At 40.3% G+C, this 22,822-nt stretch overlaps 1 protein-coding gene across 1 annotated transcript in view; it reads right to left on the minus strand.

Annotated features, from left to right (window-relative positions):
* The window catches only part of cpne5b (copine Vb), a 118,773-nt gene extending 97,615 nt beyond the window's left edge, over positions 1 to 21,158 (minus strand). Inside the window, exon 1 of the mRNA XM_087178605.1 lies at positions 20,638 to 21,158. Within this exon, the coding sequence (XP_087034731.1) occupies positions 20,638 to 20,756 (119 nt within the window). The 5' untranslated portion in view covers positions 20,757 to 21,158. The remainder of the gene's footprint in view (positions 1 to 20,637) is intronic.
* Positions 21,159 to 22,822: the final 1,664 nt, after the last annotated feature.

Raw genomic sequence — 22,822 nt, forward strand, 5'->3', positions numbered from 1 at the left:
AACACAGACTTGCACACTGAATTTGGAAGTCATTTCATTCTAATCAGAAAAATTGCACTGCTGCAACTCCAGCAGAAGAAAGGAAATTTGAAAAAAACATCTCACTATTTTCAGTTTATCATGCTTGAACGCAAAAATGTTCCAGGAAAGTATTGTTTTTAATAATTGGATGTTTTGTTGAGTTTAATTTATTCAGCCTTTTTCTAAATATATGTTCAGACACATTTGGACCTTTTCCATCCAGGAAACAATGTGATGCAGCAAACCCTATTCATTTCTGCTCCATTGTTATTGTTTGAATATGAGTCCTCAGTAAATTTGTCTGGCAACCATACACATCATAAATGCTTTAACTTGTTGTATCACAATCTCTAAAATTATGTCACTAATAAGTTATTGATTGTCATTTCGGGTGTAAAGACTCGCTGGTTTAAGCCAAGAAAAAGCACAGATTTGACCCAGATTTGTCTTGTTCAAAATTAAGTTCCCATGTTGTAAGCACGAGCTTTAAAGACACCATATGTATCCACGCTGTCACGCTCCTAGTTTTCAAAATCAAAATTGCGTAGGTTTCAAATTCTTATTGCAGGTGCTGTAGTTGATGCTGATTTGTCTTAGAATATGGAAAGAAAACCCCAGGAACACACTTCATTGTTTCACAAAGACCGATGAAGGAAATGTTGTATGAGAGACTGCACTGCGTTACAGAAGCTAGTGGAACAGAGGCTATAGCTCAAACATGAATTCAGCTCTCTATTTATATGACTGGAACTTTGTTACCGAAAAAAGAAATGTTAATTTGAGTGCACACTTTCACAAGTATTCTGTCTTTGAACTATCTCATTATTATAGTAATTACTGCTGAATTTGAGTGTGAGTTGTTGTATGATATAACAAGCCAGAAACTTCATCCAAAAACAGTGAACATGGAAGCTTCATTTTCCTTTTTCCTTCATAAAGAAACTGCAGAGGAGGCTGCTATTTTTTTCATACTGTCTAAAAAATTATACATGAATCTTAATAAAGATAGTCTGGGACCTGACCTTTCATTTGTTCTTTTTTTATATTTAGAGCTGGTAGTTCTGTGTGCCTCAGATCATATTTAAATCCCTGTAGCCTATCATTACCAATTAGAAGAAATCAAAGACAGTGAGTGTAAAGGTTGGCACCATGTGCCTTTACATTTCCCTTGCATGGAAAAATAACATTTGAGTGAACAAGTAAATGCCAAAGAAAATTTTAAAAACACCCACCCACCCAAAGATTTCCCTTGGATTTTCTCCTGAGTATATGACTCATTGCAATGCTACAAAAATCTGATGTATTTATTTATTTATATGTATCACTGGAAAATGAAGACTGGCAGTAATTATGACATAGTCACCTCTTCCTGTACCAGATGCTGTACAGCTAAAATAACCACAGGAAGTTCATAGGTGCCATGGGATTTACACCTAATGTATTCAAGGAGTAGTAAAATAGTTCAAAATGTTCTTCTAGTACAGGAAAAATATTCTCACTGAAGTATTTTATCATAAAAAAGACTGCAAGATTAAGAGAGTCATGACACTGAGGTTGAGCATTGTAGTGTCCTGGTTAGTTTTATAGTAGTTGCCTTGCTCATTAGAACAATAGCAATATTCACAATTGACATTTAACATTTGCATTTTTCAGTAGTGTGTGTGTGTGTGTGTGCGTGTGTGTGTGTGTGTGTGTGTGTGTGTGTACACTGTGCAGACGTTGTCACTCAACCACGCAAACATCCAGCCCATTATATTAGCATTTTGCTCCCATTCTCGCTCTCTCTGCTAATTTAGTTCATGTTTTTCCTGCACACTGGTCTACAATGAATCAGCCCATATACTGTATGTCACCCACCACTGCCTCCTCTCTGTCTCTGTTATTTCCACCTCCTGTTTATCTGTTGGCTGTGTATTATCCCTCTAATGGTCTCTCCATTATCTCTTATGTTAAATGTAGCCTCAAGTTGCTTTCATCCCTGTGCCACTGCTCTTTTATTTTCAAACATTCACTCAGTCAACACATATATTTTTAGATGTGACCAGCAGCCGGTTTAAATCACGCTATCCCAGTCCACTGTTTACATGGCAGCGGTCACAGGTTCAAATCCGGAAGAAAACAAAAACTGCAGATAGTGTGTATGTGAGGAAAACGGTTTTAACTATGCACTATTTTGGTTTATTGAAGCAAATGTTTGCACTTTTGATTAACTCAGTGTTTGTTTGGTAAAAGAGCTTCTGGACACAAAGTGACCCTCACGCTGCAGCTAAAACATGTTGCTGTCATAAAGCGCCTCAGAGAGTGAATATGACCAGCAAATGCCATATACAGTACATACAGTACATCCAAATTAGTTATGATGGAGAACATACTGGCTCTCCCACTCGGAAAACAGCGTGGCTTTGTGTATGACAATTGTCTCAGTCTCTGAATTAAACACAGTACATCCTCTTTATGTCTCAAGCGAGAACATCCTCTTTTTTTCTGCTTGAGGCAGTAAGGAGAGATAATTGGTGAGGAAGATGGGGTTTTTTTTCATACTTTTCCAATGACATAAACAAGATTTTGTTTTGTGGAGCATGATAGATGAGCAGCCTATGTTACTATGGTGATACACTAAGATTATACCCACAACAAACTACCACTGTAATTTTGTGAGACAAACCCCTGATCCCATCCCATCTTATTGCATTTGATGTGGTTCTTAAATACTGCGTAGAAAAGTTTCTAGTGATTGGTTCATTTGGTGCATCTTCATGGTCTCACTGACACAAGCTGCATGTGTTGGATGTTGCAAAGATCAAATGAATAATGGTCATCATGGTGACAGAAAGCTCATCATTTCCATCTCGAAAATTAAAAAGCATTAAGAAATTCATAAAAACAAACAACAAAACAAGACGAGACCACAGTTAAAAAACAATGTCATGTCACGTAATCTGAAGAGCATGATAATTGTAGTCGGGAAACATAAATACACATAAATGATGATTTATGTATTTGATTTACCAGCAGCCGATTTGGTTTTACATGTTATAAATTATAAATAAAATGTATGACTGAACCATTGTCATTAATGATAGCTCAAGCTGATTTGAAGGTAAGCAGTGTATGGTCTCTCTCTGAAGATATGAGAGAGGTGTTCATTTATAAATGTTGATTTAGAGTCCATCTGCTAGATCTGAGACCCCTCCTTTTATAGACAACCTCCAGTTATGGTGGAGGTGCAGCCATTTGTAGTGCTCAAATATTCCTCTGCAAAAGAATAACCTTAGAGAGGTTCCACACAGTGCGTGTCTCACTAAGGATGCTTTGAACACCTGTGCAGTTTATTAGATTCTGCTAAGCCTTGCCACAAACACTCCTTTATAAAGGTAACACTTTTGTTGGCACTGTTTCAGAGTGATGTTTTATTCTGTCTGAAGTTTGTGCTGGTTTTGCTTTTATCTGCATTATTCATTTATGTTGCTCCTGTTCTTTCTCACACCAGTTCTGCATATGGGTAGACAAAATAAAATACTGGCCTTTATTTGCCTGAGTGGCGGAGAGAATCTGGCTTTAATTATGGACATATACATACACACATACATATATATATGTATGTATATATACGTTTATGTGTGTGTGTGTGTGTGTGTGTGTGTGTGTGTGTGTGTGTATACATACATACATACATACATACATACTGTACAATACATGCATAGATATATGGCAGAGATGAGTATAAAGACACTCAACCAGGAAGTGAGGCAATAGCATGACACAAAGGCTGCATTAACTCAAGCTTCAAACACCAACACCCAGCCAGCAGCAGCTCAACCTGAGCGTACTAAAAACTAGGTCTGCTGAAACAGAACCTCATCAAAGCAATTGCTTTATTATCCTGTGTCAAGTGTAACCCCAAAAGCATATGCCTTCCTACAAAACCAGCCCCAAGACAACAACGGTCCTGTCCTAAATGTGGAAGTAAACCTCACCCAAAATTTCACCAAATGAGATGCTCGTCTACAACAATGCACAGACAACATGTCAAAACTCCAGAGCTTTAGCGCAAAGGGCACATGGAAGTTCTCAAATGAGCCCAAGAAAATTTAAATGACGTTAAGATTCATAACTTGGCAGAGAGTTTGAAAATGGTTTTTAAGAGAATATGTCTGAAGGATTGCAGACTATGGTAATTACTGTAAAATACAGCCCTCTTATGTTAACAGTGAAATCTCCTGATGCTTTTCCCACAAAGTAGAGATCTCTGTGAACAGGAATGTAGCTTGAAAGAAGTCTCTAATAATTTGAGGTCAATGCATTTTGCAGAGCAAAGCCAGAAAAGAAAGACACGTAGACACTTTGAAAATATTTGATAAATTGAAAAAAATTGCTCCAACATTTCACCAGGATGATGAAAAAAGAGCTGTTTCAATTAGACGGGAGTTAGTTCTAAATATGCCTTTAAGAACAAGAGTCAGCTTTTCACCGGGGCATCATAAAACTACAGCTATGACATGAAATATTTAAAATGTGTCACCAGATTTGCATTAGGTGTTACGTAATAAATTTCAAAGGGATTGGCAATACTAAAGGGGTTTCAAACTAACTTCCTGAAGCACAACTTCCCTTATGTAAATGAGGTTATGAAAAGATCTCAGATGTGCAGAGGCAGCGGGGGCAGGATTTGGGTATGTCTCTGTGCACAAGGGAATCTGTGAAATCAAGAGAGCAGGAATGTAAGAGAAAATCAAATGTAAGAACAAGGAAAGGAGAAGAGAAAAAAAATGTGCGTCAGGGAATGTGTGTGGAGTTTGAAGGAGAGAAAATGAGGGAGAAAAATGAAGTCCTCAGAGATTGGATCAGAAATAGACTGAGTATAACGGAGTTCCTCTTGCACAGGGAGAAGAAACAAGGGCCTGTTAGACAGACTCACAGACATAGCTGACTTTATTTACAGAGATCTGACACAAACCACAATAATTAGACAGCTCCTTCCCGGTAACCTGCTGGAGGTTCCTCAGCTCTCCAACTCCAACTGCTATGAGTGCGGGCTGAGAAAAGGATGATAAATATCTAGGGATGAGTGGTTCTTTTTGAGCAGGCATTTCAAGACATGCAAATTGAGCTGATGGGATTCTTGACTTGGAAAAGAGTACAAGTCAGCATAAATAGGCTGCTACCGGCTAATAAGTAAAACTCTGGGAGCTGACAGATTTTTTAACTTGACTGAAGACTCCTCATTCATACTGCTCACCTGTAAAATAAGTACAGGAGATGTATTCATTCACTGTATTGTATCGTTCCTGTTTAGACATCATTTCATGCAACTGAGCCTTGGCTGGTGCAAAATGTTACGGACGCTTGTGTGCCGCTAGCCATCGTACTATCACCACATTATTGCACACATTTCAACAATGTTTCCAGCACAGTATTCTCTGAAAATTTACATCCAAGAAAAGATTGTGAAATTTATATGTGCATAAAGGGTGAAAGGTTAACATCGAGGGTGTATTTTTCTGGTGCAGGGAGGACAGTTTGTGGGTGTAGAATGAGTCTACACTGTATTCATAGAGCGCAGGCTCTGTGACCTCCTGCTTGCACACAATGCACCACAACACAACTGGGGGAAGGTGCGCATGTGTGTGTGTGTTGCTGTAGAAAATAAGAAAACAGAACTGGGTTCTTATCACCTGCAGTATCACTGAGTGAATAATAGGTTCAACTGAAATGGAGCAAAACGGATTTTGCAAAATATTCTGCAAGTTTGTATCAAAGTATAAATAAAAGTTGACTTTTTTTCTTCCTGTGTATCAGGTACACCTGCAAAGTCTAATGCAATCAAATGCAGTAGCTCTGCCATAAATTGTACCTTTTTGAAGCTTGTACTCTACTTTTTTTTTTGTTAGATGTGTTATTTCAACTGTTTATTATTGAGGTCATAGCTACTAGTGTTGTGCTGGATTACATTATACTAAAAAGTGTTTCTAATAATGTGTCCCTCTCGTGCATATGAATGGGGTAGACAAAACAGAAACACCTTAATATACAATATAATATATATACCTTATGCAATAATATAGTGTACAGTGTAACACCACCAAGTATGACCTCAATAATAAACACGCTGTTGAATAAACACCTCTCTGACAAATAAATAACTAAATAAACCTTTACAAAGCCAGAAATTATGGCAGAGCTCTTGTACTGAATTGCATTAGATTGTACAGGTGTATCTAATAAAGTGGCCACTGAACATCCGTGAGAACAAATACATATTGTAGCAAAAGAAAGATTGTTTGTTTTGATTGATTGATTCTCATTAGTAAATGTTAGAATCATTTCATGAAATTAACAAGATATGTCATGCATCCATGCTGTCTCGAACAACACAAAGACATGTTTTCTGATCTTGCATCCCCACGCCAGATATGTTTTAAGATGTGATAACACCATGGTTACCAGCCTTGACAGCATGGCTGGTATTGTTTTCACCTTGTGTGTGCGTGTGTGTATGTGTGTGTGTGTGTGTGTGTGTGTTTGTGTGTGTGTGTGTGGTGTGTTTGTGTGTGTGTGTGTGTGTGTTTGTGTATGTATGTGTGTGTGTGTTTCTGCGTGGGTGCAAAATGTGGTCCTGGAGACACTATAGCATGAACTCTCTGTGGTTTTCAGCACCTTGGCAGGTGTTTATGTCCGTCTATCTTAAGACAGGTTTTGTCACCATGATAACATCACAACCGGGCATGATACTGTCACGAAACTTTACAAGTGTGTAATTGAGATCAACACGAAGGCTAACATTTTGGAGATGGGTGTGGTCAAACCCATGATCACTGAGCACTCATGTAATAATGTAATAACTACACAATCCTCATGGGTCAGAACATCAACATGTTGACGGGTGTCGTAGTGTCATCGCAAGATTGTCTCTGGTTTTGTCACTTCCCTGCTTACAGCTCATTCTCCTGATGCCATATCTGTGCTCTATTAAATCACTGCTAATACAACCCACACATTTCCTACCGCAGTCACAAGGCAAAACACAGGTTGTGTGGTTTTTATTGTGGAGCAGTCACGGGAGACGCAATGTGTTTGTAACCGAGGTCACTACTGACAGCTATCATTCATCAAAACTGTATATACAAAACCTGACATGACAATTTTATAGTATAATGTTTGGGGAAAAAGACAGACGTACAGTATGTAAAACTGTACTTCTGACTACTAGTACTGACTCCAGCATTTATTAATCAAACCAATTTTCAACCATCCTAAATGTCGCTGCAAAAGATAATCATACAGCTTGATGCTCCAGTACTGGTTATACCTTGTATGTTATGTTATGTATGTTCCTAAACTTAACAAACCAATTACAGATGCATTTCAATAAAAAATGTATTATGGACAAAATGAAAAAAAAACCTGACTTTTTCAGCTCCTAAAAGCCTGATGTTTTGAAAACATAACGTTTTCATACAGCAATGTCAATTTGTCACTTAAGGAAAGCAGAAACAGGCTGAATGTTTTCCTCAAGGACATTTAAGCTGGGATGGATTGTAGTGTGGAGGCTATCCTTGCACCTCTTGAATGAAAAAGCATTGCCGGTGAGATGAAATGAGAGGGACGAGGGGATGGGAGCGTTGGATGACAGAGGAAGGGAGTAGTTAATGATGGAGGAACAGGGTAAGAAGAGAGGGGACTCGAGGAGGGGAGTGGAGTTGAAAAGAAGTAGAAGATGGAAAAAGGAAGGAGCGAACAGATGGGGAAGGGAGAAAAGAGGAAATGTAGAAAAAGAAATTAGGGAAATGTAGAAGTAGAAGGAGGGTATGTTTATAAGAGGGAGGAGTGTTTGATAAAGCATATGCAGAACAGCTTTATTAAAGCTAGATGAGGTATAAAGCAAAGCTTTCATTGGCCCTTTATCACTGTCTCTCATCTTATCAGTGTCTTGTTGTCATTTGCACTTTCTTATTACTTGGCTAATGGAAATACGTGTTTTTTGATTCATGGTGTTGATATAAACATCCACCTTTGCAAATTCATAATAATTGCTTACAAATGATGTTCTCTCATCCATGTTACACCCATAACAAAACCGCGAGCAGTAGCAATTCAGAAATAAAGCTCTCTTCATAGCCTCAATCACCTCATTCCAAACTGTGGTGCTGGCATTGCTGTAGCGTTGGATCAATGGCAGAACCAAGCAGGATCGTTTTTCCCACCAGCTGTTGAATTATTCAGGCCAGGACTTCCTCAGGGGAGATTCCTGCTCAGCCTGTCAGACAGGCACAGCGAGCTTGCAGCCTGGCAGGGAAGCTCAGGTTCATCACAAAATCCCCAACAGCATGGACTGCACCATGGCCCAACTCAACAGAGGTCAGGTAACGGGCAGCAGTGCCTACTGTATGGTTAGGATGCTGCTAAACTGTGGTTCATTGATCATTTATAGTTATATATTGTGTCATGTATTTTTCTGTGACGGGCAAAATGTGATGCATGACTTTTTACTTTCAAAACTGACAGGTAAAGGAGACAGCCTGTCCCATAACAGATATCAGCTTGTATTTTGTAGGTTAAGCAGGAAATGTCCAGTATAGGGATGGGCATTTTCAGTTATTAAAATTTTTGAGTACTCTTATTACCTTATGAACAAGTACTCGATTACTCGCAAATTATAAAAAAGAAATACGGGAGCCTACTGTTTGGCTGTCGGAGAACATGATATTAACGATATGCAAGTTTAACACCACATATCTTGCACTGCATGTTATTGTTGTCTTTTTTTTTTTTATAAAAGTATTTCCCGACATCACTTTTCCTAGTCACAGCTGCCATAGTGCACGTAACGCTAACTGGGTTGAACTAATGTAGCCAAAAACAACACGTGCACAGGTGCGTGAGTAGTGACACGCTACTCAAATAATGACGTCCTTTATATCTTCACACGGGGAGTGAATGCAGCAAAGATCTTGAGATGAAAACCAAAATGTAAATGAAAGTGAGCCCACAATGTAAAAATAATATCCTGGGTGAAAAACTTTTGAAAAACTGCTTCAAAGTAGGTCAGTGTAAAATGCATGATTGTTTTGGTGAAGTGGGTCACTGAATGAGGATCTCTCAGTCGGATGTTCCTCCTCTTCCAGCCCCTAAGACATGTTCCTTTAGCTAATGAGCTACTCCAGCTATCACAAAAACTGTGGCACACACAACATGTAAGCAGGCTGGAATAATGTCAAAACTAATCCTGCAGGCACGCAGCTGGCCACCAACGTTGTTAGCCACTCATATTTGGTTGAGTGTAAGTTATGATGTCATGTACCAAAATTTATCATCAGGACAAATTTTCAGGCAGGGGAGATTTAGCATTGAAAAGTTTGAAAAAGAAAACACATTTCGAAGTGCACATCCTAATAGCTGTATAAGAATATTGTTGAATGCACCTCAGCCCTTACATGTGTGCGCAGCAAAGCTCACACTGACTGAACCCTGCAGCTGACTACCAACGTCATTGGACACTGATATTTGGGTGAATGTAGGTTGTGACGTCAGGTGACCAAAATTCAATGTTAGGACGGCAAAGGCCAGCGTCAATTTGACATAGTATACTGACGACAGCTGACGTTGATATTTGGTTGGTTTTGAGTTGTGTTGTTAAGTAACCAAAATCCAAAGTCTTCCAAATGTCTCATGCCAACACCATCTTGACATGAAATACCAACATATTCCAACGTCTGCTAAACGTCACAATGTCAATCAGCCAACGTTAGGTTTTGACGTCAACCTGAATTTAATTTCCAACTTGCCAAAGGCATTCTAATTATACTTAGTTACTTGACACATGGACATTTTGATAAAACACAACTATACAACAAACAATCACTATATAAACTAAAACAGGTCCTAGTTTTCATAGTTGATACTCAACCATGCAAATCTGCCTTTTGGGGCCCCATGGGAGCCTGGGCCCCTAGGCAGTTGCCGGCTTTGTCCAGTTGGTAATCCACTTATGAATGTGTGTACAAAATTTCATGGCAATCTATCCAATTATTGTTGCAATATGCTGGAGTGCAGCATGCATGGCTAAAACTGCAGAAGAACCGCAACATAAATTGCAGGAGCTCTAAAATAAGACAAATGACACTTCAAAAGTTCATAATGACTTATTTACTGTGAGAAAAGAAAAACTAATATAAAGGGATCTCAGCCAATATTATGAGAATAAAAAAGTGCTATCATTGCAGTAATACATTGACTTGGGAACTATAAGTTTTTTTGAGAGCTGACAGAAAAATGTATATACAGCTATACTTACAGTCATTTGTTTGAATTCAAGTCCACAACAATATTTGTCTTAAACCATCACGAATGCAATCACATCCTTATGAATGCAGCCAGGAGAACAAGTTATCCACTGACACACACACACACACACACACACACACACACACACACACACACACACACACACACACACACATAGACACACACATTTTTTCACTCATCCATTATCTATTTTCCCTCCGGGCGCTGGTAGCTCCATAATCAAATCCAGTCATCTCACCCACACACTTTTCACACATCTCCAGCTTTGCTGTACCACATAGGACCATCTTGCCCAATCATCCCATCCTTCGCTGGGGGGCTGGCTGCCAGAGCTGAAATAGCACTGTGAGCTCAGAATAGGCAAACAATCTCACATGTACTCTGAAGAGTGAACTAAGTCATGGATCACTCACTACAACATGCTGACTGGTCCACAGTTGGTAAAACCAGCCTTATAAAGAATGGCAGCATTCGACCGATTTCATTCATTTCTCAGTCTCAACTGTGTAATAATAAAGTTAGATTAATTATGTTGTCAGAATTTAGCTTGAGTTTTTTTCAGTGGGGTGCCAAGAAATCAGCTTTCAAGGCTCCGCAGGTACAATATGAGAAGGATTTGAAAATTCGTTGTTATCTATAATTAATTGCAACCATACTCTGCTTTGACAAATAAAGCCATAACTGCTGCGGTAGATCCCTTGTCAGAACAAGTTTGTAATTCATGATGAGTTGCAGCATGTGTAGAGAACTGAGTGACTGATACTGCTGAGTGTCCCTAAAAGACAGAGAGACTTTATCTTGAAAGTCCTAGCACCTATAGGCATTCTTGCTGCTGCTCCACCAGTGGCTGGAAGTATCCAATCACCTGTGTTCACAGCCATCGCTGGCATGCCATTCAAATCAAATTAGTTCATTGTACTCAATTCAGATGCATCACCTCACATGGACCTGTTCCTTGTGACAATGAAAAAGCTCCATCTGTCTAATTGCCAGGTGATGGTAGCTGTCTACAGCTGTGACTCACCATCCTCAATAGCCCTGACTGAGAACTATTAAGCTCCCATTACTCCATCACATATGCCAAGGACAGATGCTTCTACTGCTGCGCAGTCGGTGCAGTTCACACAGAGTAAATGACTGGTGATGCACCTGTCTTGTTTATCAAATGGATTTGATGCTCAGAGTTTTGGTGTATTGTATTGTTTTATGGTTTATCTTTATATTTCAGGTGAAGAAAAAGGGAAATCTTCCACAGGTAAGTCTTTGAGATGACTTTGGAGACAAGATAGTCACAATTTGAAAAAGTGACACTATAATACCTCAGCTGGAAAAGGTTTTTATATGCAATTTCACACATATCACACGTGTTCAAAGTACTAACAGTGATTTATTGCCGCACAGAGGGCAGAGCCAATCTGTGATTTAGCGGATTTAATGATGTGTGCATGTCTTTTTTTCACATTTATGGCTTATTATCTGACTCAAGCACGTGTGTGTGTGTATACATCTGTCTCTTTTAAACACTCACCATTCTAAGAGTTGGCTACCTACAGTGCACTGAATACTGAACAACAAAAAACATAACAATAAGGGTGTCAGTTAGTGTTAATTCAGAATGAAAAACTTTGTCTGCCAGTTCAATCCTCATCCTTCACAAGTGAGAAAATAGTGATTTATTCTTAGGCTTTTGGTTATCACTCATTTGGTATTATCTCTAAGCATTAGACAGGTCATCCTATGCAAATACCACTTCTGTTTCCATCACAGGTTGCATTTATTTGCTGCGCGCTCCATAATGTTTAGTGCCTGCAGAGGTGTAGCGTCTTTTTTTTGTTTGATTTGTCAGTAGGTCCTGCTTAAAAGTCGAATGAATCCAATTATGCAATAACATAATAAGACTCTGGAGAGTCTGACAGCAATCCCTCAGCCCAGTGTAACTCTGATACAATTATCAGGGAGGCGATGCAAGCATGGTCTGATGTTAATAATGGCTCCCTCAATTAGACAGATGATTCAGGTGAACTATGATTCCCCACATGAAGATCAAACATGTATAAATCATTAATCTGTGGCCTGAGAGAAGATTAAGATACAAAATTTCCACTTTCCCAGTAGGAACAGTATGTATGCAAATGTGCAGCTATCTGAATGAGTATGTAATGAGTTATCATGCACACATTTTTCTTTTTTTTTGTTACAATGTCATATTCCAGCACAGTGCTGCTTCTGACCAAGATTTGAACAATAGAAAATTATAACATTTAGTCTTTTTCTTTTTCAGCACCTTTCGCCAGTATGGACACATCATTTACAGTCTGGTAGTGTTTTGTTTTCTCTGTAGTCTTCATCCATCAGAATAAAGCTGGCTGTAACGTCCCTGATAGCACGGGGCTTGAAAAGAGTGATGATAAAAGTCTGATGCCAAACTGAAGTGATAAAAAATGAAACAGAAACTACCTAGCTGAGTTTCACAAACAGCACCACTTATTTGAAGGCTGGCCTTTGAGGTTGTCAAAAACAAAGCACTGCAGTCATATATCTATTTGATTATAGACCATAGTGAAAAGATTCATGTTATTGTAGTCATATTTATGGTTCCCGGGTAAAACTGAACTTGACTAGGCATTCTGAGACTTCTGCTTCACACGCAAATGTTATATTTCACAGCACCAAACAGAGGCCACAGCCCTCTTACCACAAGCCTTCGTTAGGACAGAGAGAAAGAGAGAGATTGTGTTTAGGTCATCTTCCACTTCCCCAGTCCTTCACTGATAAATTTGACTTTGTCTTCCCATGACTCCTCTGCTCTTGCCAGTCAGCCAGTAAGCCTGTCAGCCAGAGAGCACAGATCAAAGCCCCGTTTCAGCCTCTCAGCCACTAAAGCCAGAATGACAGTGAGCCATCATTAACACTCGTGGAGAGCGTTACCCTTCTTCCTTTGGACTTAACATCACTTATGTTCAGTGGCTGTCGACCACAGCCTCACCAGACCTTGTTTGTATTCATGGAGATTCTCTCTCCCGGCCATGAGAGCTGTAAGATACAAGCTTTATACAAGAGTGCAGGATGGAAGAATTTGATGGCTACAGGAATGAGACAGTTCATTCTCAGCAGCAGAGTTGACACAGCTGATTATAGCCATTGCTGTGAGAAGACGCTGACAACTGAACAGTGCTGCTGTCAGGGCTGAAGGGGATTATTGGGTGTCGGGTGAGGAGTGACGGATAAAAATCAGCATCTTTTAGTGTCATGGTAATGAAAGCAAAAAAAAACTCATAAACAAGTCTTTTTGGGAGCAAAGATGGTTACTTTTTTTCTTTTAACATTAACATAAAAGGAAAGAAAATATAAGCTTTTGACATGGGGACATTTTATCTTTTCAGCATGCCCACAGTCCACATTATTGATTTAATGAAAGCATTAGTCACAGTCTGTCCGTCAGAGAGCGGAAGGCACTGAAGGAACAGAGCAGTCTAACTCTGTACGTCCTCACACACAGACGTTCGGTCAGGACCCCACATTTTTCAACATGCAGGGCAGTCCAATAGACTTCCATTGTTCTCTGCTGCGTTGAAAGTTGACACCTGGGTCATTTAGACCGCAGGCCTTTATTATGACTTTTAAGTCACAGTCACTTTTTCTGTATTAAACCACACCAGTCCTTCCCTAACCGTAACCAAAGTTTTGTTGCATAATCCTAACCATACAGGACTCTGATGTGACAGTCATGCATTTTGTACATCCTCTGTCCACCACAACCAATCCACTGCCATTAATGAATGTAGCGTTCATTCATTTAAAAAAATACATTGCCTCTGCACATTGAAAATTGGTTCTAACGGGGTCCTGACCACATACCCGCATGTGACGAGTTGGGAGTGAGAATGTGTTGGAAAGAGGGAAACATCATTGAACTGTGAAAGATAGTAAATGGTGCTCAGAAATGCCGTTGCTGTCCTCAATGCACTCATCCAAGGTGTTAGTAAGTTAGTAAGAGGGCAGAAAATAATTGATTGGTTCTGCCAGGTCAGGAGAAGAGAATGTTTCATGCTGTAACAGCATCCGAATGTCCTTTTGTATGCAAACAACACCACAAACACACGCCAACATACAATATGCTGTCTGTAGATCAATGCCGTTTTGTAGGCAGAAAAAAAATGTTTTGTAAGCAGAAACAACAACTCTGATGCATATTTAATTGGCACTGCTTCTTAGCTTCATAAAGTCTTTTAATTTGTCTCCCAAATGGACCACATTGCTGTGGCACACTGCTTCTTTCCAAAACAGTCTTAGCACACACACCCATGCTGCTGTCTACTGGCTTATCTGCAGAAAGAGCTACCAGCAGAGCAGAAGAAGTGAAACCAAAGGGCTGTGAGCTGCTATCACCAGATTTTGTGTAATGGCCCCCAAGAGGCCAGGTCTGTAAAGGAGAAGGTCGGAGTCAGAGGGAAGAAGACTCATCAGTGTTGCTGGTGTTACTCCATCTTAATAACACTGCAATTTATACAGAGTTCACTTTGAGAAGTAAAAGGATGCATGACATCAACAAGAGAAAAATGCATGTTTACATTTTTTTTTCTTATAGCCTATTCGTCTTCACTAGTTACTTTATCCATGGAAGAGAAAATCATTTTTTTACCTGATGCTCCTGTTGCTCTTTTTGTCGTGCTTCACTTTTCATTTAAAGTTAAGTTCTGTCTGAAATTGGGGATCCTGCATCTCAAAAATGAATGTAAACTGGGCTGTTTGAAGGGCAAACCTGCAACAAACTGCATGTGAAAACAGGAAGCTTGAAGTGTAACAACAGTAATTACAGAGGGTGAGCCTTAGAGATTAGTCAGTTACAGATCTGCAGCACCAGCAATATAAGACCTGCACTTCAGGAAAATAAGGAAAAATAAAAAGTTTTTTTCAAAAAGTCTGGAAAATCACCTTCAATTTCTTGTAAGTGGATATATTTTATATATACAATATATATATATGTATATATACATATATACATATATCAAATAAGACTAAATATTTCTCTGTAAATGAACTAAAACTCAGCTTAAAAAGTGATTATATGTCAATGTTGCATTTGCAACTGCGTTTACACTGTCCCAACATGGCCAAAAAAATCACTCATTGCAGGTTTAAATTGTGCTGTCCCTGTAACACCTGGGTGTTTATTTTGGAAGTATCATAATTATTAATTCCTCTCATTTACTGCTTGCGCACATTTCACAGAAATGTTACATCACATAGATGAGTGAGACTCTCCTGCAGCCCCTGTGCTGTTGGTGGTAATAAAACTAAATCTCTCTGTAAGATCTTTTTTTCTCTCCAAACACGCTGGTCTCTTATTTGCATTTCCTAATGAGTTCACTTCCCTGTCCTTTAGTTACTGTGCACTGACGAACATGCCCACCTCAATGTTTTCTCATCTCAGTCTGTCTTCTCAGTCTTTGTTTATCCACTCTCTCACTATGCACACTAGCTTTTTTCCTCTCTCCCCGCCTCTATCTCTCTCTCCACACCTAATTTTCCCTAACCTGCTAAAGTCAGTTAGGCTGTGTGATATCAGGCAGGGTGCCCAGTCTGTTGTGCGACAAAATTACTGTCAGCATGTGTGTGTGAGAAAGGGAGAGAGACACAAAAAGGTTTATCATTTTGGTTTTGGGTGGGTCATCTGCAAGATAATTATGCAGAGATTTGCAGAGCTGAATTCATGCTTCATCTACCATATTCTGGTTATGGTTAATTATCTTTGATGATGGTTGTGGTACAGCATATACTCACACCAAAAGTGCTCAAACCTAGAGAGATGAGATGAGAACAAGCAAGGGATGATAAGCGTCAGATCTCCCTTGGGCTTTTGTACACTGAGTGCAATGCTTTCATATCTGTCCCAGATACAGACAGGAACCTATCAGATGGTGGAACCAGGTTTCTCATAAGCACAAATCTGCATGCAGTGGAGACCATCCAGACATTTTGCAGGAGAATTTAATCATAGCAACATATGCAATGTATGACGGAAACAAGCTGAGAAATCCCACATCCCCACTAATTATCCCTACCTCGAGTTACTGGTTAGAATAAAAATTCAGCAGTTACAAGATCCATCTTCACCTTATTGAAGTTCTTAGATTAGGTGTCACTCTCAAGAAAAGGACAATCCATTGATAGAGTAATTGGTTCCCTCGGCTCTGTGTTCAGTCAGTGTGAACTTTGACCAGTTGCTTGTTGACACCATTTGTTTCCCATCACCCCACTGCACATACATGTCAGGGCTGAGATGCGTTCAACAATATACAACTATTAAAACCGATGTTTTGTTCAAAACTGTTTTTAAAAAGCTTCAACACCAGATCTCCACTGCTTCAGAAATGCCACAGTTTAAAACTAGTTCCAGATTAAGCTATTTAATAGCTAGTGTAAATCTCTTTTTAGTCAATAGGGCTGTTAGAGCAAAAGCCTTAGTTAACCACTGATTTTGATCTTAACTGTCTGTCTGGCTTTACATTTTACTGTCAGTTATAGCTCTTGATATTGTTGTGACTTTCCATAGGTTTAGAGAGAAAAATTCAAATTCATAGTAAATGATCCAGATCTGCCCCAATATTTAATGGCTTCTTTCCTGCTGTGTTCAGTGCATTTTGGTTCAGTACTTTTTGTGTAATCCTACTGATAAATAAACAGAAATGGGTGAAAACAGAACATGCTTGGAGGAGGTAAAAATACTTATACTTAAGCATTTTTTTGTGGTGTACAATACAAGCAGTGACATATGTCAAGAGGCGTCAATTGGGAAACAGATGGAAAACCTTTTCCGTCATGCAGCGGAAAGAATATTTCCTCATCCAGATGGTTAGAAGAGTGCTTGGGGATTTTGTAAATACTTTCAGTAACAATGGGAACTGTTGTTAAACATCCTGCTGGGTTCTTCAAAATTTGTCTTATATTTATTTTTCAGAAAAACAGATGCTTAATTCTCTGACTCAAATGGAATGATAATTTAAAAGATGCACAAACTGGGGCGAGGTCCAGTCGGGTAGAAGTGAAATCCAGGCTTTTCAAACTCAGAAATTTAGTAGGTGAACCTGTGGATTTCTTCCATTGGCTGTGCAGGTTCCACTTCACAGCAGAAATGCCAGGTGAGGCCATTGCTTATCAATACCACTCTCAGCAGCTGGGGCTCCTCCATTGACTGACCTACTCTTCAATACATTAGCTGACTGGAGAGACTGATAAATGGCTACGGACCACATTAGACACATAAGTACTTCTTTATATTGTTTGAATTGACTGGAGCAGAAGTGGGAGGGCAGATGTGACTGGAACTGGAGACAATGAGCAGGAACAGGCGACTATGACTGGAATTTGTGGCTGTAAGATTTATATCTCCGCTTTCCTGTCCACACGCCAGTTACAAACCTCTCCTTTTATTTCTCCCCCAGGAACTAGACCATTCACTGACAAGCCCCATGGGAGTGTAAACACCGGTTTAAGAAAAAAAAACACCAGTTTGATTTTTTTTTTTCTTGGTGTTGTTTCAAACTATTTCACCCTTTTTTTCTATTTCCGACACAGCTCCTGAAGGCCACGCTTTCCCACAAAACTCCAGCTTCAAAAGATGCACAGTGAGAAATGTGAACACGGTGGCAGACTGTCTGTTCATATAGAAAGCATGGTTGAGGTTAGGCAGCTAAAACCACATGTTGAGGCATGGGGAAATATTCATGACTTCCTGTATTGGTATTGAAGAGAAAGCAAATCACTAATGCAGAATACTGTGGCAACTTCCTGCCACCAAATCCTTAAGTCTTCTTCCCTCCCTGTTTGAAAGACAAACCAATTCCTATCATTTCCCCCCTATTTTACTGATCCAGCGTCCACCCACCCCCCTCTGTGTGTCATTGGTCCTGATAATAACACGTTGTCAAAAGCAGGGGGTGTATCCTGTAATAAGGGGTATTAACCCAGAGGGAACAGCTATCATCATGATTTGGAGGTTTTTAGAGAGCACATGTACTGTACATGGTGACAAAGGGAGAAAAGCGAAGAAGACCCAACAGGGAGCCTCTTATCTTGAATAGGAATCTGACTCACACAACATCTGTACAAAGGATTTAAAGGATTTGTGAGGCCTTGAACTGCTATTACAGGCATTTGAATGTGACAGAAAGATTTAACCGCTGATTTTTTTCTGCTTCAGGAGGGACTCATACAGAAGCCTAGTATTAAATATTTATTATAACAACCACAGGCACTGAAGTGTATGTAGGAAAATCTTAAGTAAGGTTATGAGAGCAACCTTTTGCACACTTCAGTCTGTATAGCTCATTAGGGTATATGTCAAGCATGATCACAGTGAACCCACCCCCTAATCAGTAAGCTTGTTCACAGCATGTTACATATATATTCCATACAATTTGCATCGTAATTACTTACATTTTATTAAAAGTTTGAATCTTGCAAGCATCAAATATATGCTTTTCTTTATGGTGAAATCTCAGCCTCTCTTGCTTTCTTTATTGCTCACACACACACAGACACACGCACAAAGTAGCAGTGAAGCAGAAGGGCAAAGCATTGACCCTTCCCTTTCGATTAATGATTTCTTCTTCCCAAACTCCTCTTCTTTCTGGTGGGAGGCATCTGCACCACTACTCTCTTTTTCCAACGCACACACACAACCACACACACACACACACACACACTCACACACACGCACGCACGCACGCACGCACGCACGTACATGTTGTTGGAGGAATCCTTTGCATATGCATATTGCATGGGGTTGTCATAATAGGACTCATCATTTACCTGAATGGTGCTTAATTGCGCGTCACTGAGGCATTTAATCCCAACTGCCTCATCGTTACAGGCTGAGGAACCCAAAATCCAAAATCATGCAACTACAACACTTTGCTCGTCGTCCTCTCTCCACCTAAACTGATTCTCCACTATCGCCCACCATTTCCTGCACAAGCAAGCAAACTATTGTTAGTGGATATTGAAACACACTGTTTTTTTGTTTTTTTTTTGCCAGGGTTTCTTTCTTTTTCTTTTTTTTCCCTTAGCTCTGAGCTGAGAGATGTGGCAGCAAGCTTCTCTGAACGCCAGAGAGCCCATCAATAATGCACACACAGCTTGTTATAGCTCAAACTCACTCTGCTTCGATGGCTCACCAGCCCAAAACCCAGCATCAAAGACCAGAGAGATGTGTGTCTGTGTGTGTTCGTGTGTGTTTTTTTTCCTGTGCGTATGTGTGTGTGTGTGTGTGTGTGTGTGTGTGTGTGTGTGTCTGAGAGGCAAAAGGCGTTGAAAGCCTTGACTTCAAAACCTTTCCTAATGGGAAGAGGTGTGACTGTTTATTCTCACCGAACTCGCACTGTGGGGAGAATCATTTGGCGAAGGCTGATTTCTTTAACACTTTTCTCTTAAGGAAATACCTTTGTACTGAAAAATAATAAAGAATGAGACTAAGATTGAGGCAAAGGACACGTGCAGGCACTGTGTGAATATGATGTAAACCTTTGAATCTTTAACATCCAGTACTTTGTGAGGAATGAAGCAGAGGGAGGGGAGAGGCTGAAAGCAGCCATGCGCGTCAATGTGAGAGAGGTTTCTGCCTCTGATGAAATGATGTTGGAGCAAGAGACGTGTCTAACTCATACGCACCACCATGCATATACTGTATAGGCTGGTGTATAACCACACACACACACACACACACACACAACAAACACAAATTAACCTCAATCTGGTGCTAGAAACCGTAGATTGTTAATTCTCTGTCTTGTTTTGACAAATTTTTGATCCCTCGAACATACGAGAAAGTTTTACTGTATTATATCACAATATGTATTAGTTTATTAGTCTAACCCATAACAGCTTTTCCAATGATACGAGAGAAAGAGAAACGCCTGCATGCATGAATCAATGTCAAATTCTGCACATTGCCCCTTAAAATACACTCAAATCAATGGATTGATCAAAAAAAAAAAAAAACCCACACAGTTTTCTGGAAAGATTCTTGGTGGAAAGATTCGATTAACTTTCTTGATTTAACAAGGAAAACAAAGCCTCTATCCCCACCCAGAATCTGCTGCTTTCGCCCCTAACATAAGGCTTTTTTGCACTGATTTAATAAGTTGTAATTGTCTGAATTTTCTCTTGATCACACTCTCACTCAACAAGCCTAACTAAACCCCTCAGAAAGGGTGGGGCGCCATCACAACTTTTCTAGCACGCAGTCTTCCGACGAACTTTCCTGACCGCCGGACGCACTCTGCGCTCTCTGCGGACGCCTCAACTCACCTGCAGGAGACGGTGATCTCTACTTTGGTGGCGGGGATGTTGCCGGTGATCGGGTCGAAGTCGTACACCGATGACATGTCCTCCAGCTTGTCCATAACGTCTCCCTCCATCATCTCCATCGCCAGAGCTCGGGGTGGCTCGGGTCTGATCCGAGAGGCGCACAGCCTGGCCCCGACGGAGCGCGTCGAGTCTCCGGTGACTCCACAGACCAGATCAGAGACCAGACGGCCTCCGGTCCGACCGGGTGAGGCAGCCACTTCACCAATGTTGAAGCTGGAGAAGATGGAGAGGGAGGAGGGAGCACTGAGTGAATGGACACCCGCACAAGGCAGAGGCGCACTTGGTTACTAACTGTCCATGCAGCGTAAAAAAAAAGAAAAGAAATGCAGGGACAGTAAATGAAATTACTGTTGCGCCCTCACCGAGCGGCTACACATCACATGGAGAGGTGGACTGTTCTCTGCGCTTTGTCTTCAGTCTGTGCGCACAGCAGAGCGTGTGAAGAGAAAAGACTAGATACACTCAAACCCACCCATCCTCCTCCCACACTGAATTACACTCAAGCGCTGGCAACCCTGCCCATGCCCCAGTGCTGCTGCTGTCACCCTGCAACATCCTCTGTACGATTCACGGAGAGAGAGAGAGGGAGAGAGAGAGAGAGAGAGAGAGAGAGAGTGAGTGTCATGGTAATGGAATTACGCACGCTATTTAATATTGAAGACTTTCTCTGAAGTGGTAGAAACATCTAGCGTGGAAACCTCCATAACGATGAAATAAAGATCAGCTTGTCATGTTGCCGAGCAGTGGTTCCAAACTGGTGGTTGGGACCCCCCAGTGGGTCGCAGAATAAACCGAAGGGTTTAGAAGTGGTTAACAAGGTATGAAATCAGAAAAACATATTTCTCAGAATTTCTTTCTTTGCATTTTTCAATTTTTCGATTATTTGATCATTTTACATCAGCAGCATCCATCAAAGTATTTCTAAAAGTTTATTGGAAGAATAGCTTGAACTGCTCTCAGCCTATGGCAAGAGGTCTCAAGTAGACATAGCTTTGTTTCAGTGGGACTCAAGCCAAAAAAGTTTGGAAACTGCTGCTCTGGAGCGACTTTGGGAGGGGGCAAAAAAAAAAGACAAGATTTCAGCACCACAGTTCTGGACAGCTCCCAGAACAAACCATTCAGCTCAGTAATGGTGAAAAAAGTACAGACAAGTTTTAATAAACTTCTTTAGCCTTTATACTCACTGAGCAGTAACTGTACATTCTACCAAAGATGTTAAATCCAAATGGATTTTTGAGTTAAAGTTGTAAATAGGTCAAAACTATTTTTCCTTTCCTATTGTCTGGAGTTTTCTGTGGTGGAGGCATGCACAGGACATTTTAAGAAATGCAGTTACCAATTAAAATGTGTTCATGCTGGCTGATTTAAAATCAATATTAATTACAGGGAGGGAATTACATAGAGATTTAATGGCCACCATCCATCATTAGCCTGTTGTATGCAGCTAAGACCTGCCCTGTAAACCACATTGTAATGAATATGCTAAACTGGTGGAGCTGCCTGCCAAGAAAGTGATGGGTTTGTCATTTCTGGATAAGTATGGCTCCTAAATGCAGGCACTGTGTGTGTGTGTGTGTGTGTGTGTGTGTGTGTGTGTGTGTGTGTGTGTGTGTGTGTGTGTGTGTGTGTTATCCTTTCTCCATTGCCTCAATGTTTCATCTCACTCGGTCTGGATAAACCAATGACTTACACACAACTACTACACAACTGTTTGCATCTGGAGAGCAATCACTTTTTATGAACTTTTAAAACTACAATTGTCCCTTTTAGTCAATATGGAAACAGAGACATCTGTTTTCCTGTATCATTGTACATTTTCTGTCTGTTTCTCTCTCTCTCTTTCCCTCTTACTCATTCTCACATGCACATCACACACACAGGGACGCACACAGCTATAAACCATTTTACCTCCTTTCATAAATGGGTGCAGAAGCACACAGCTCTTTCCTGCATAGCACACCTAGCGTCTGGATTCTGGAAATCAATTTACCCCGGCACAGGATGCTTCTGCCCACACAACCCTCCAGCTGAGGATCAAGAACACACACACACACACACACACACACACACACACACACACACACACACACACACACACACACACAGACACACACGCACATCCACA

This window comes from Seriola lalandi, unplaced genomic scaffold (genome assembly GCF_002814215.2).
Source record: "Seriola lalandi dorsalis isolate HSWRI2012SDOR001 ecotype SW California unplaced genomic scaffold, Sedor1 jcf7180002054692, whole genome shotgun sequence".
In the NCBI taxonomy this organism is placed as follows: domain Eukaryota; kingdom Metazoa; phylum Chordata; class Actinopteri; order Carangiformes; family Carangidae; genus Seriola; species Seriola lalandi.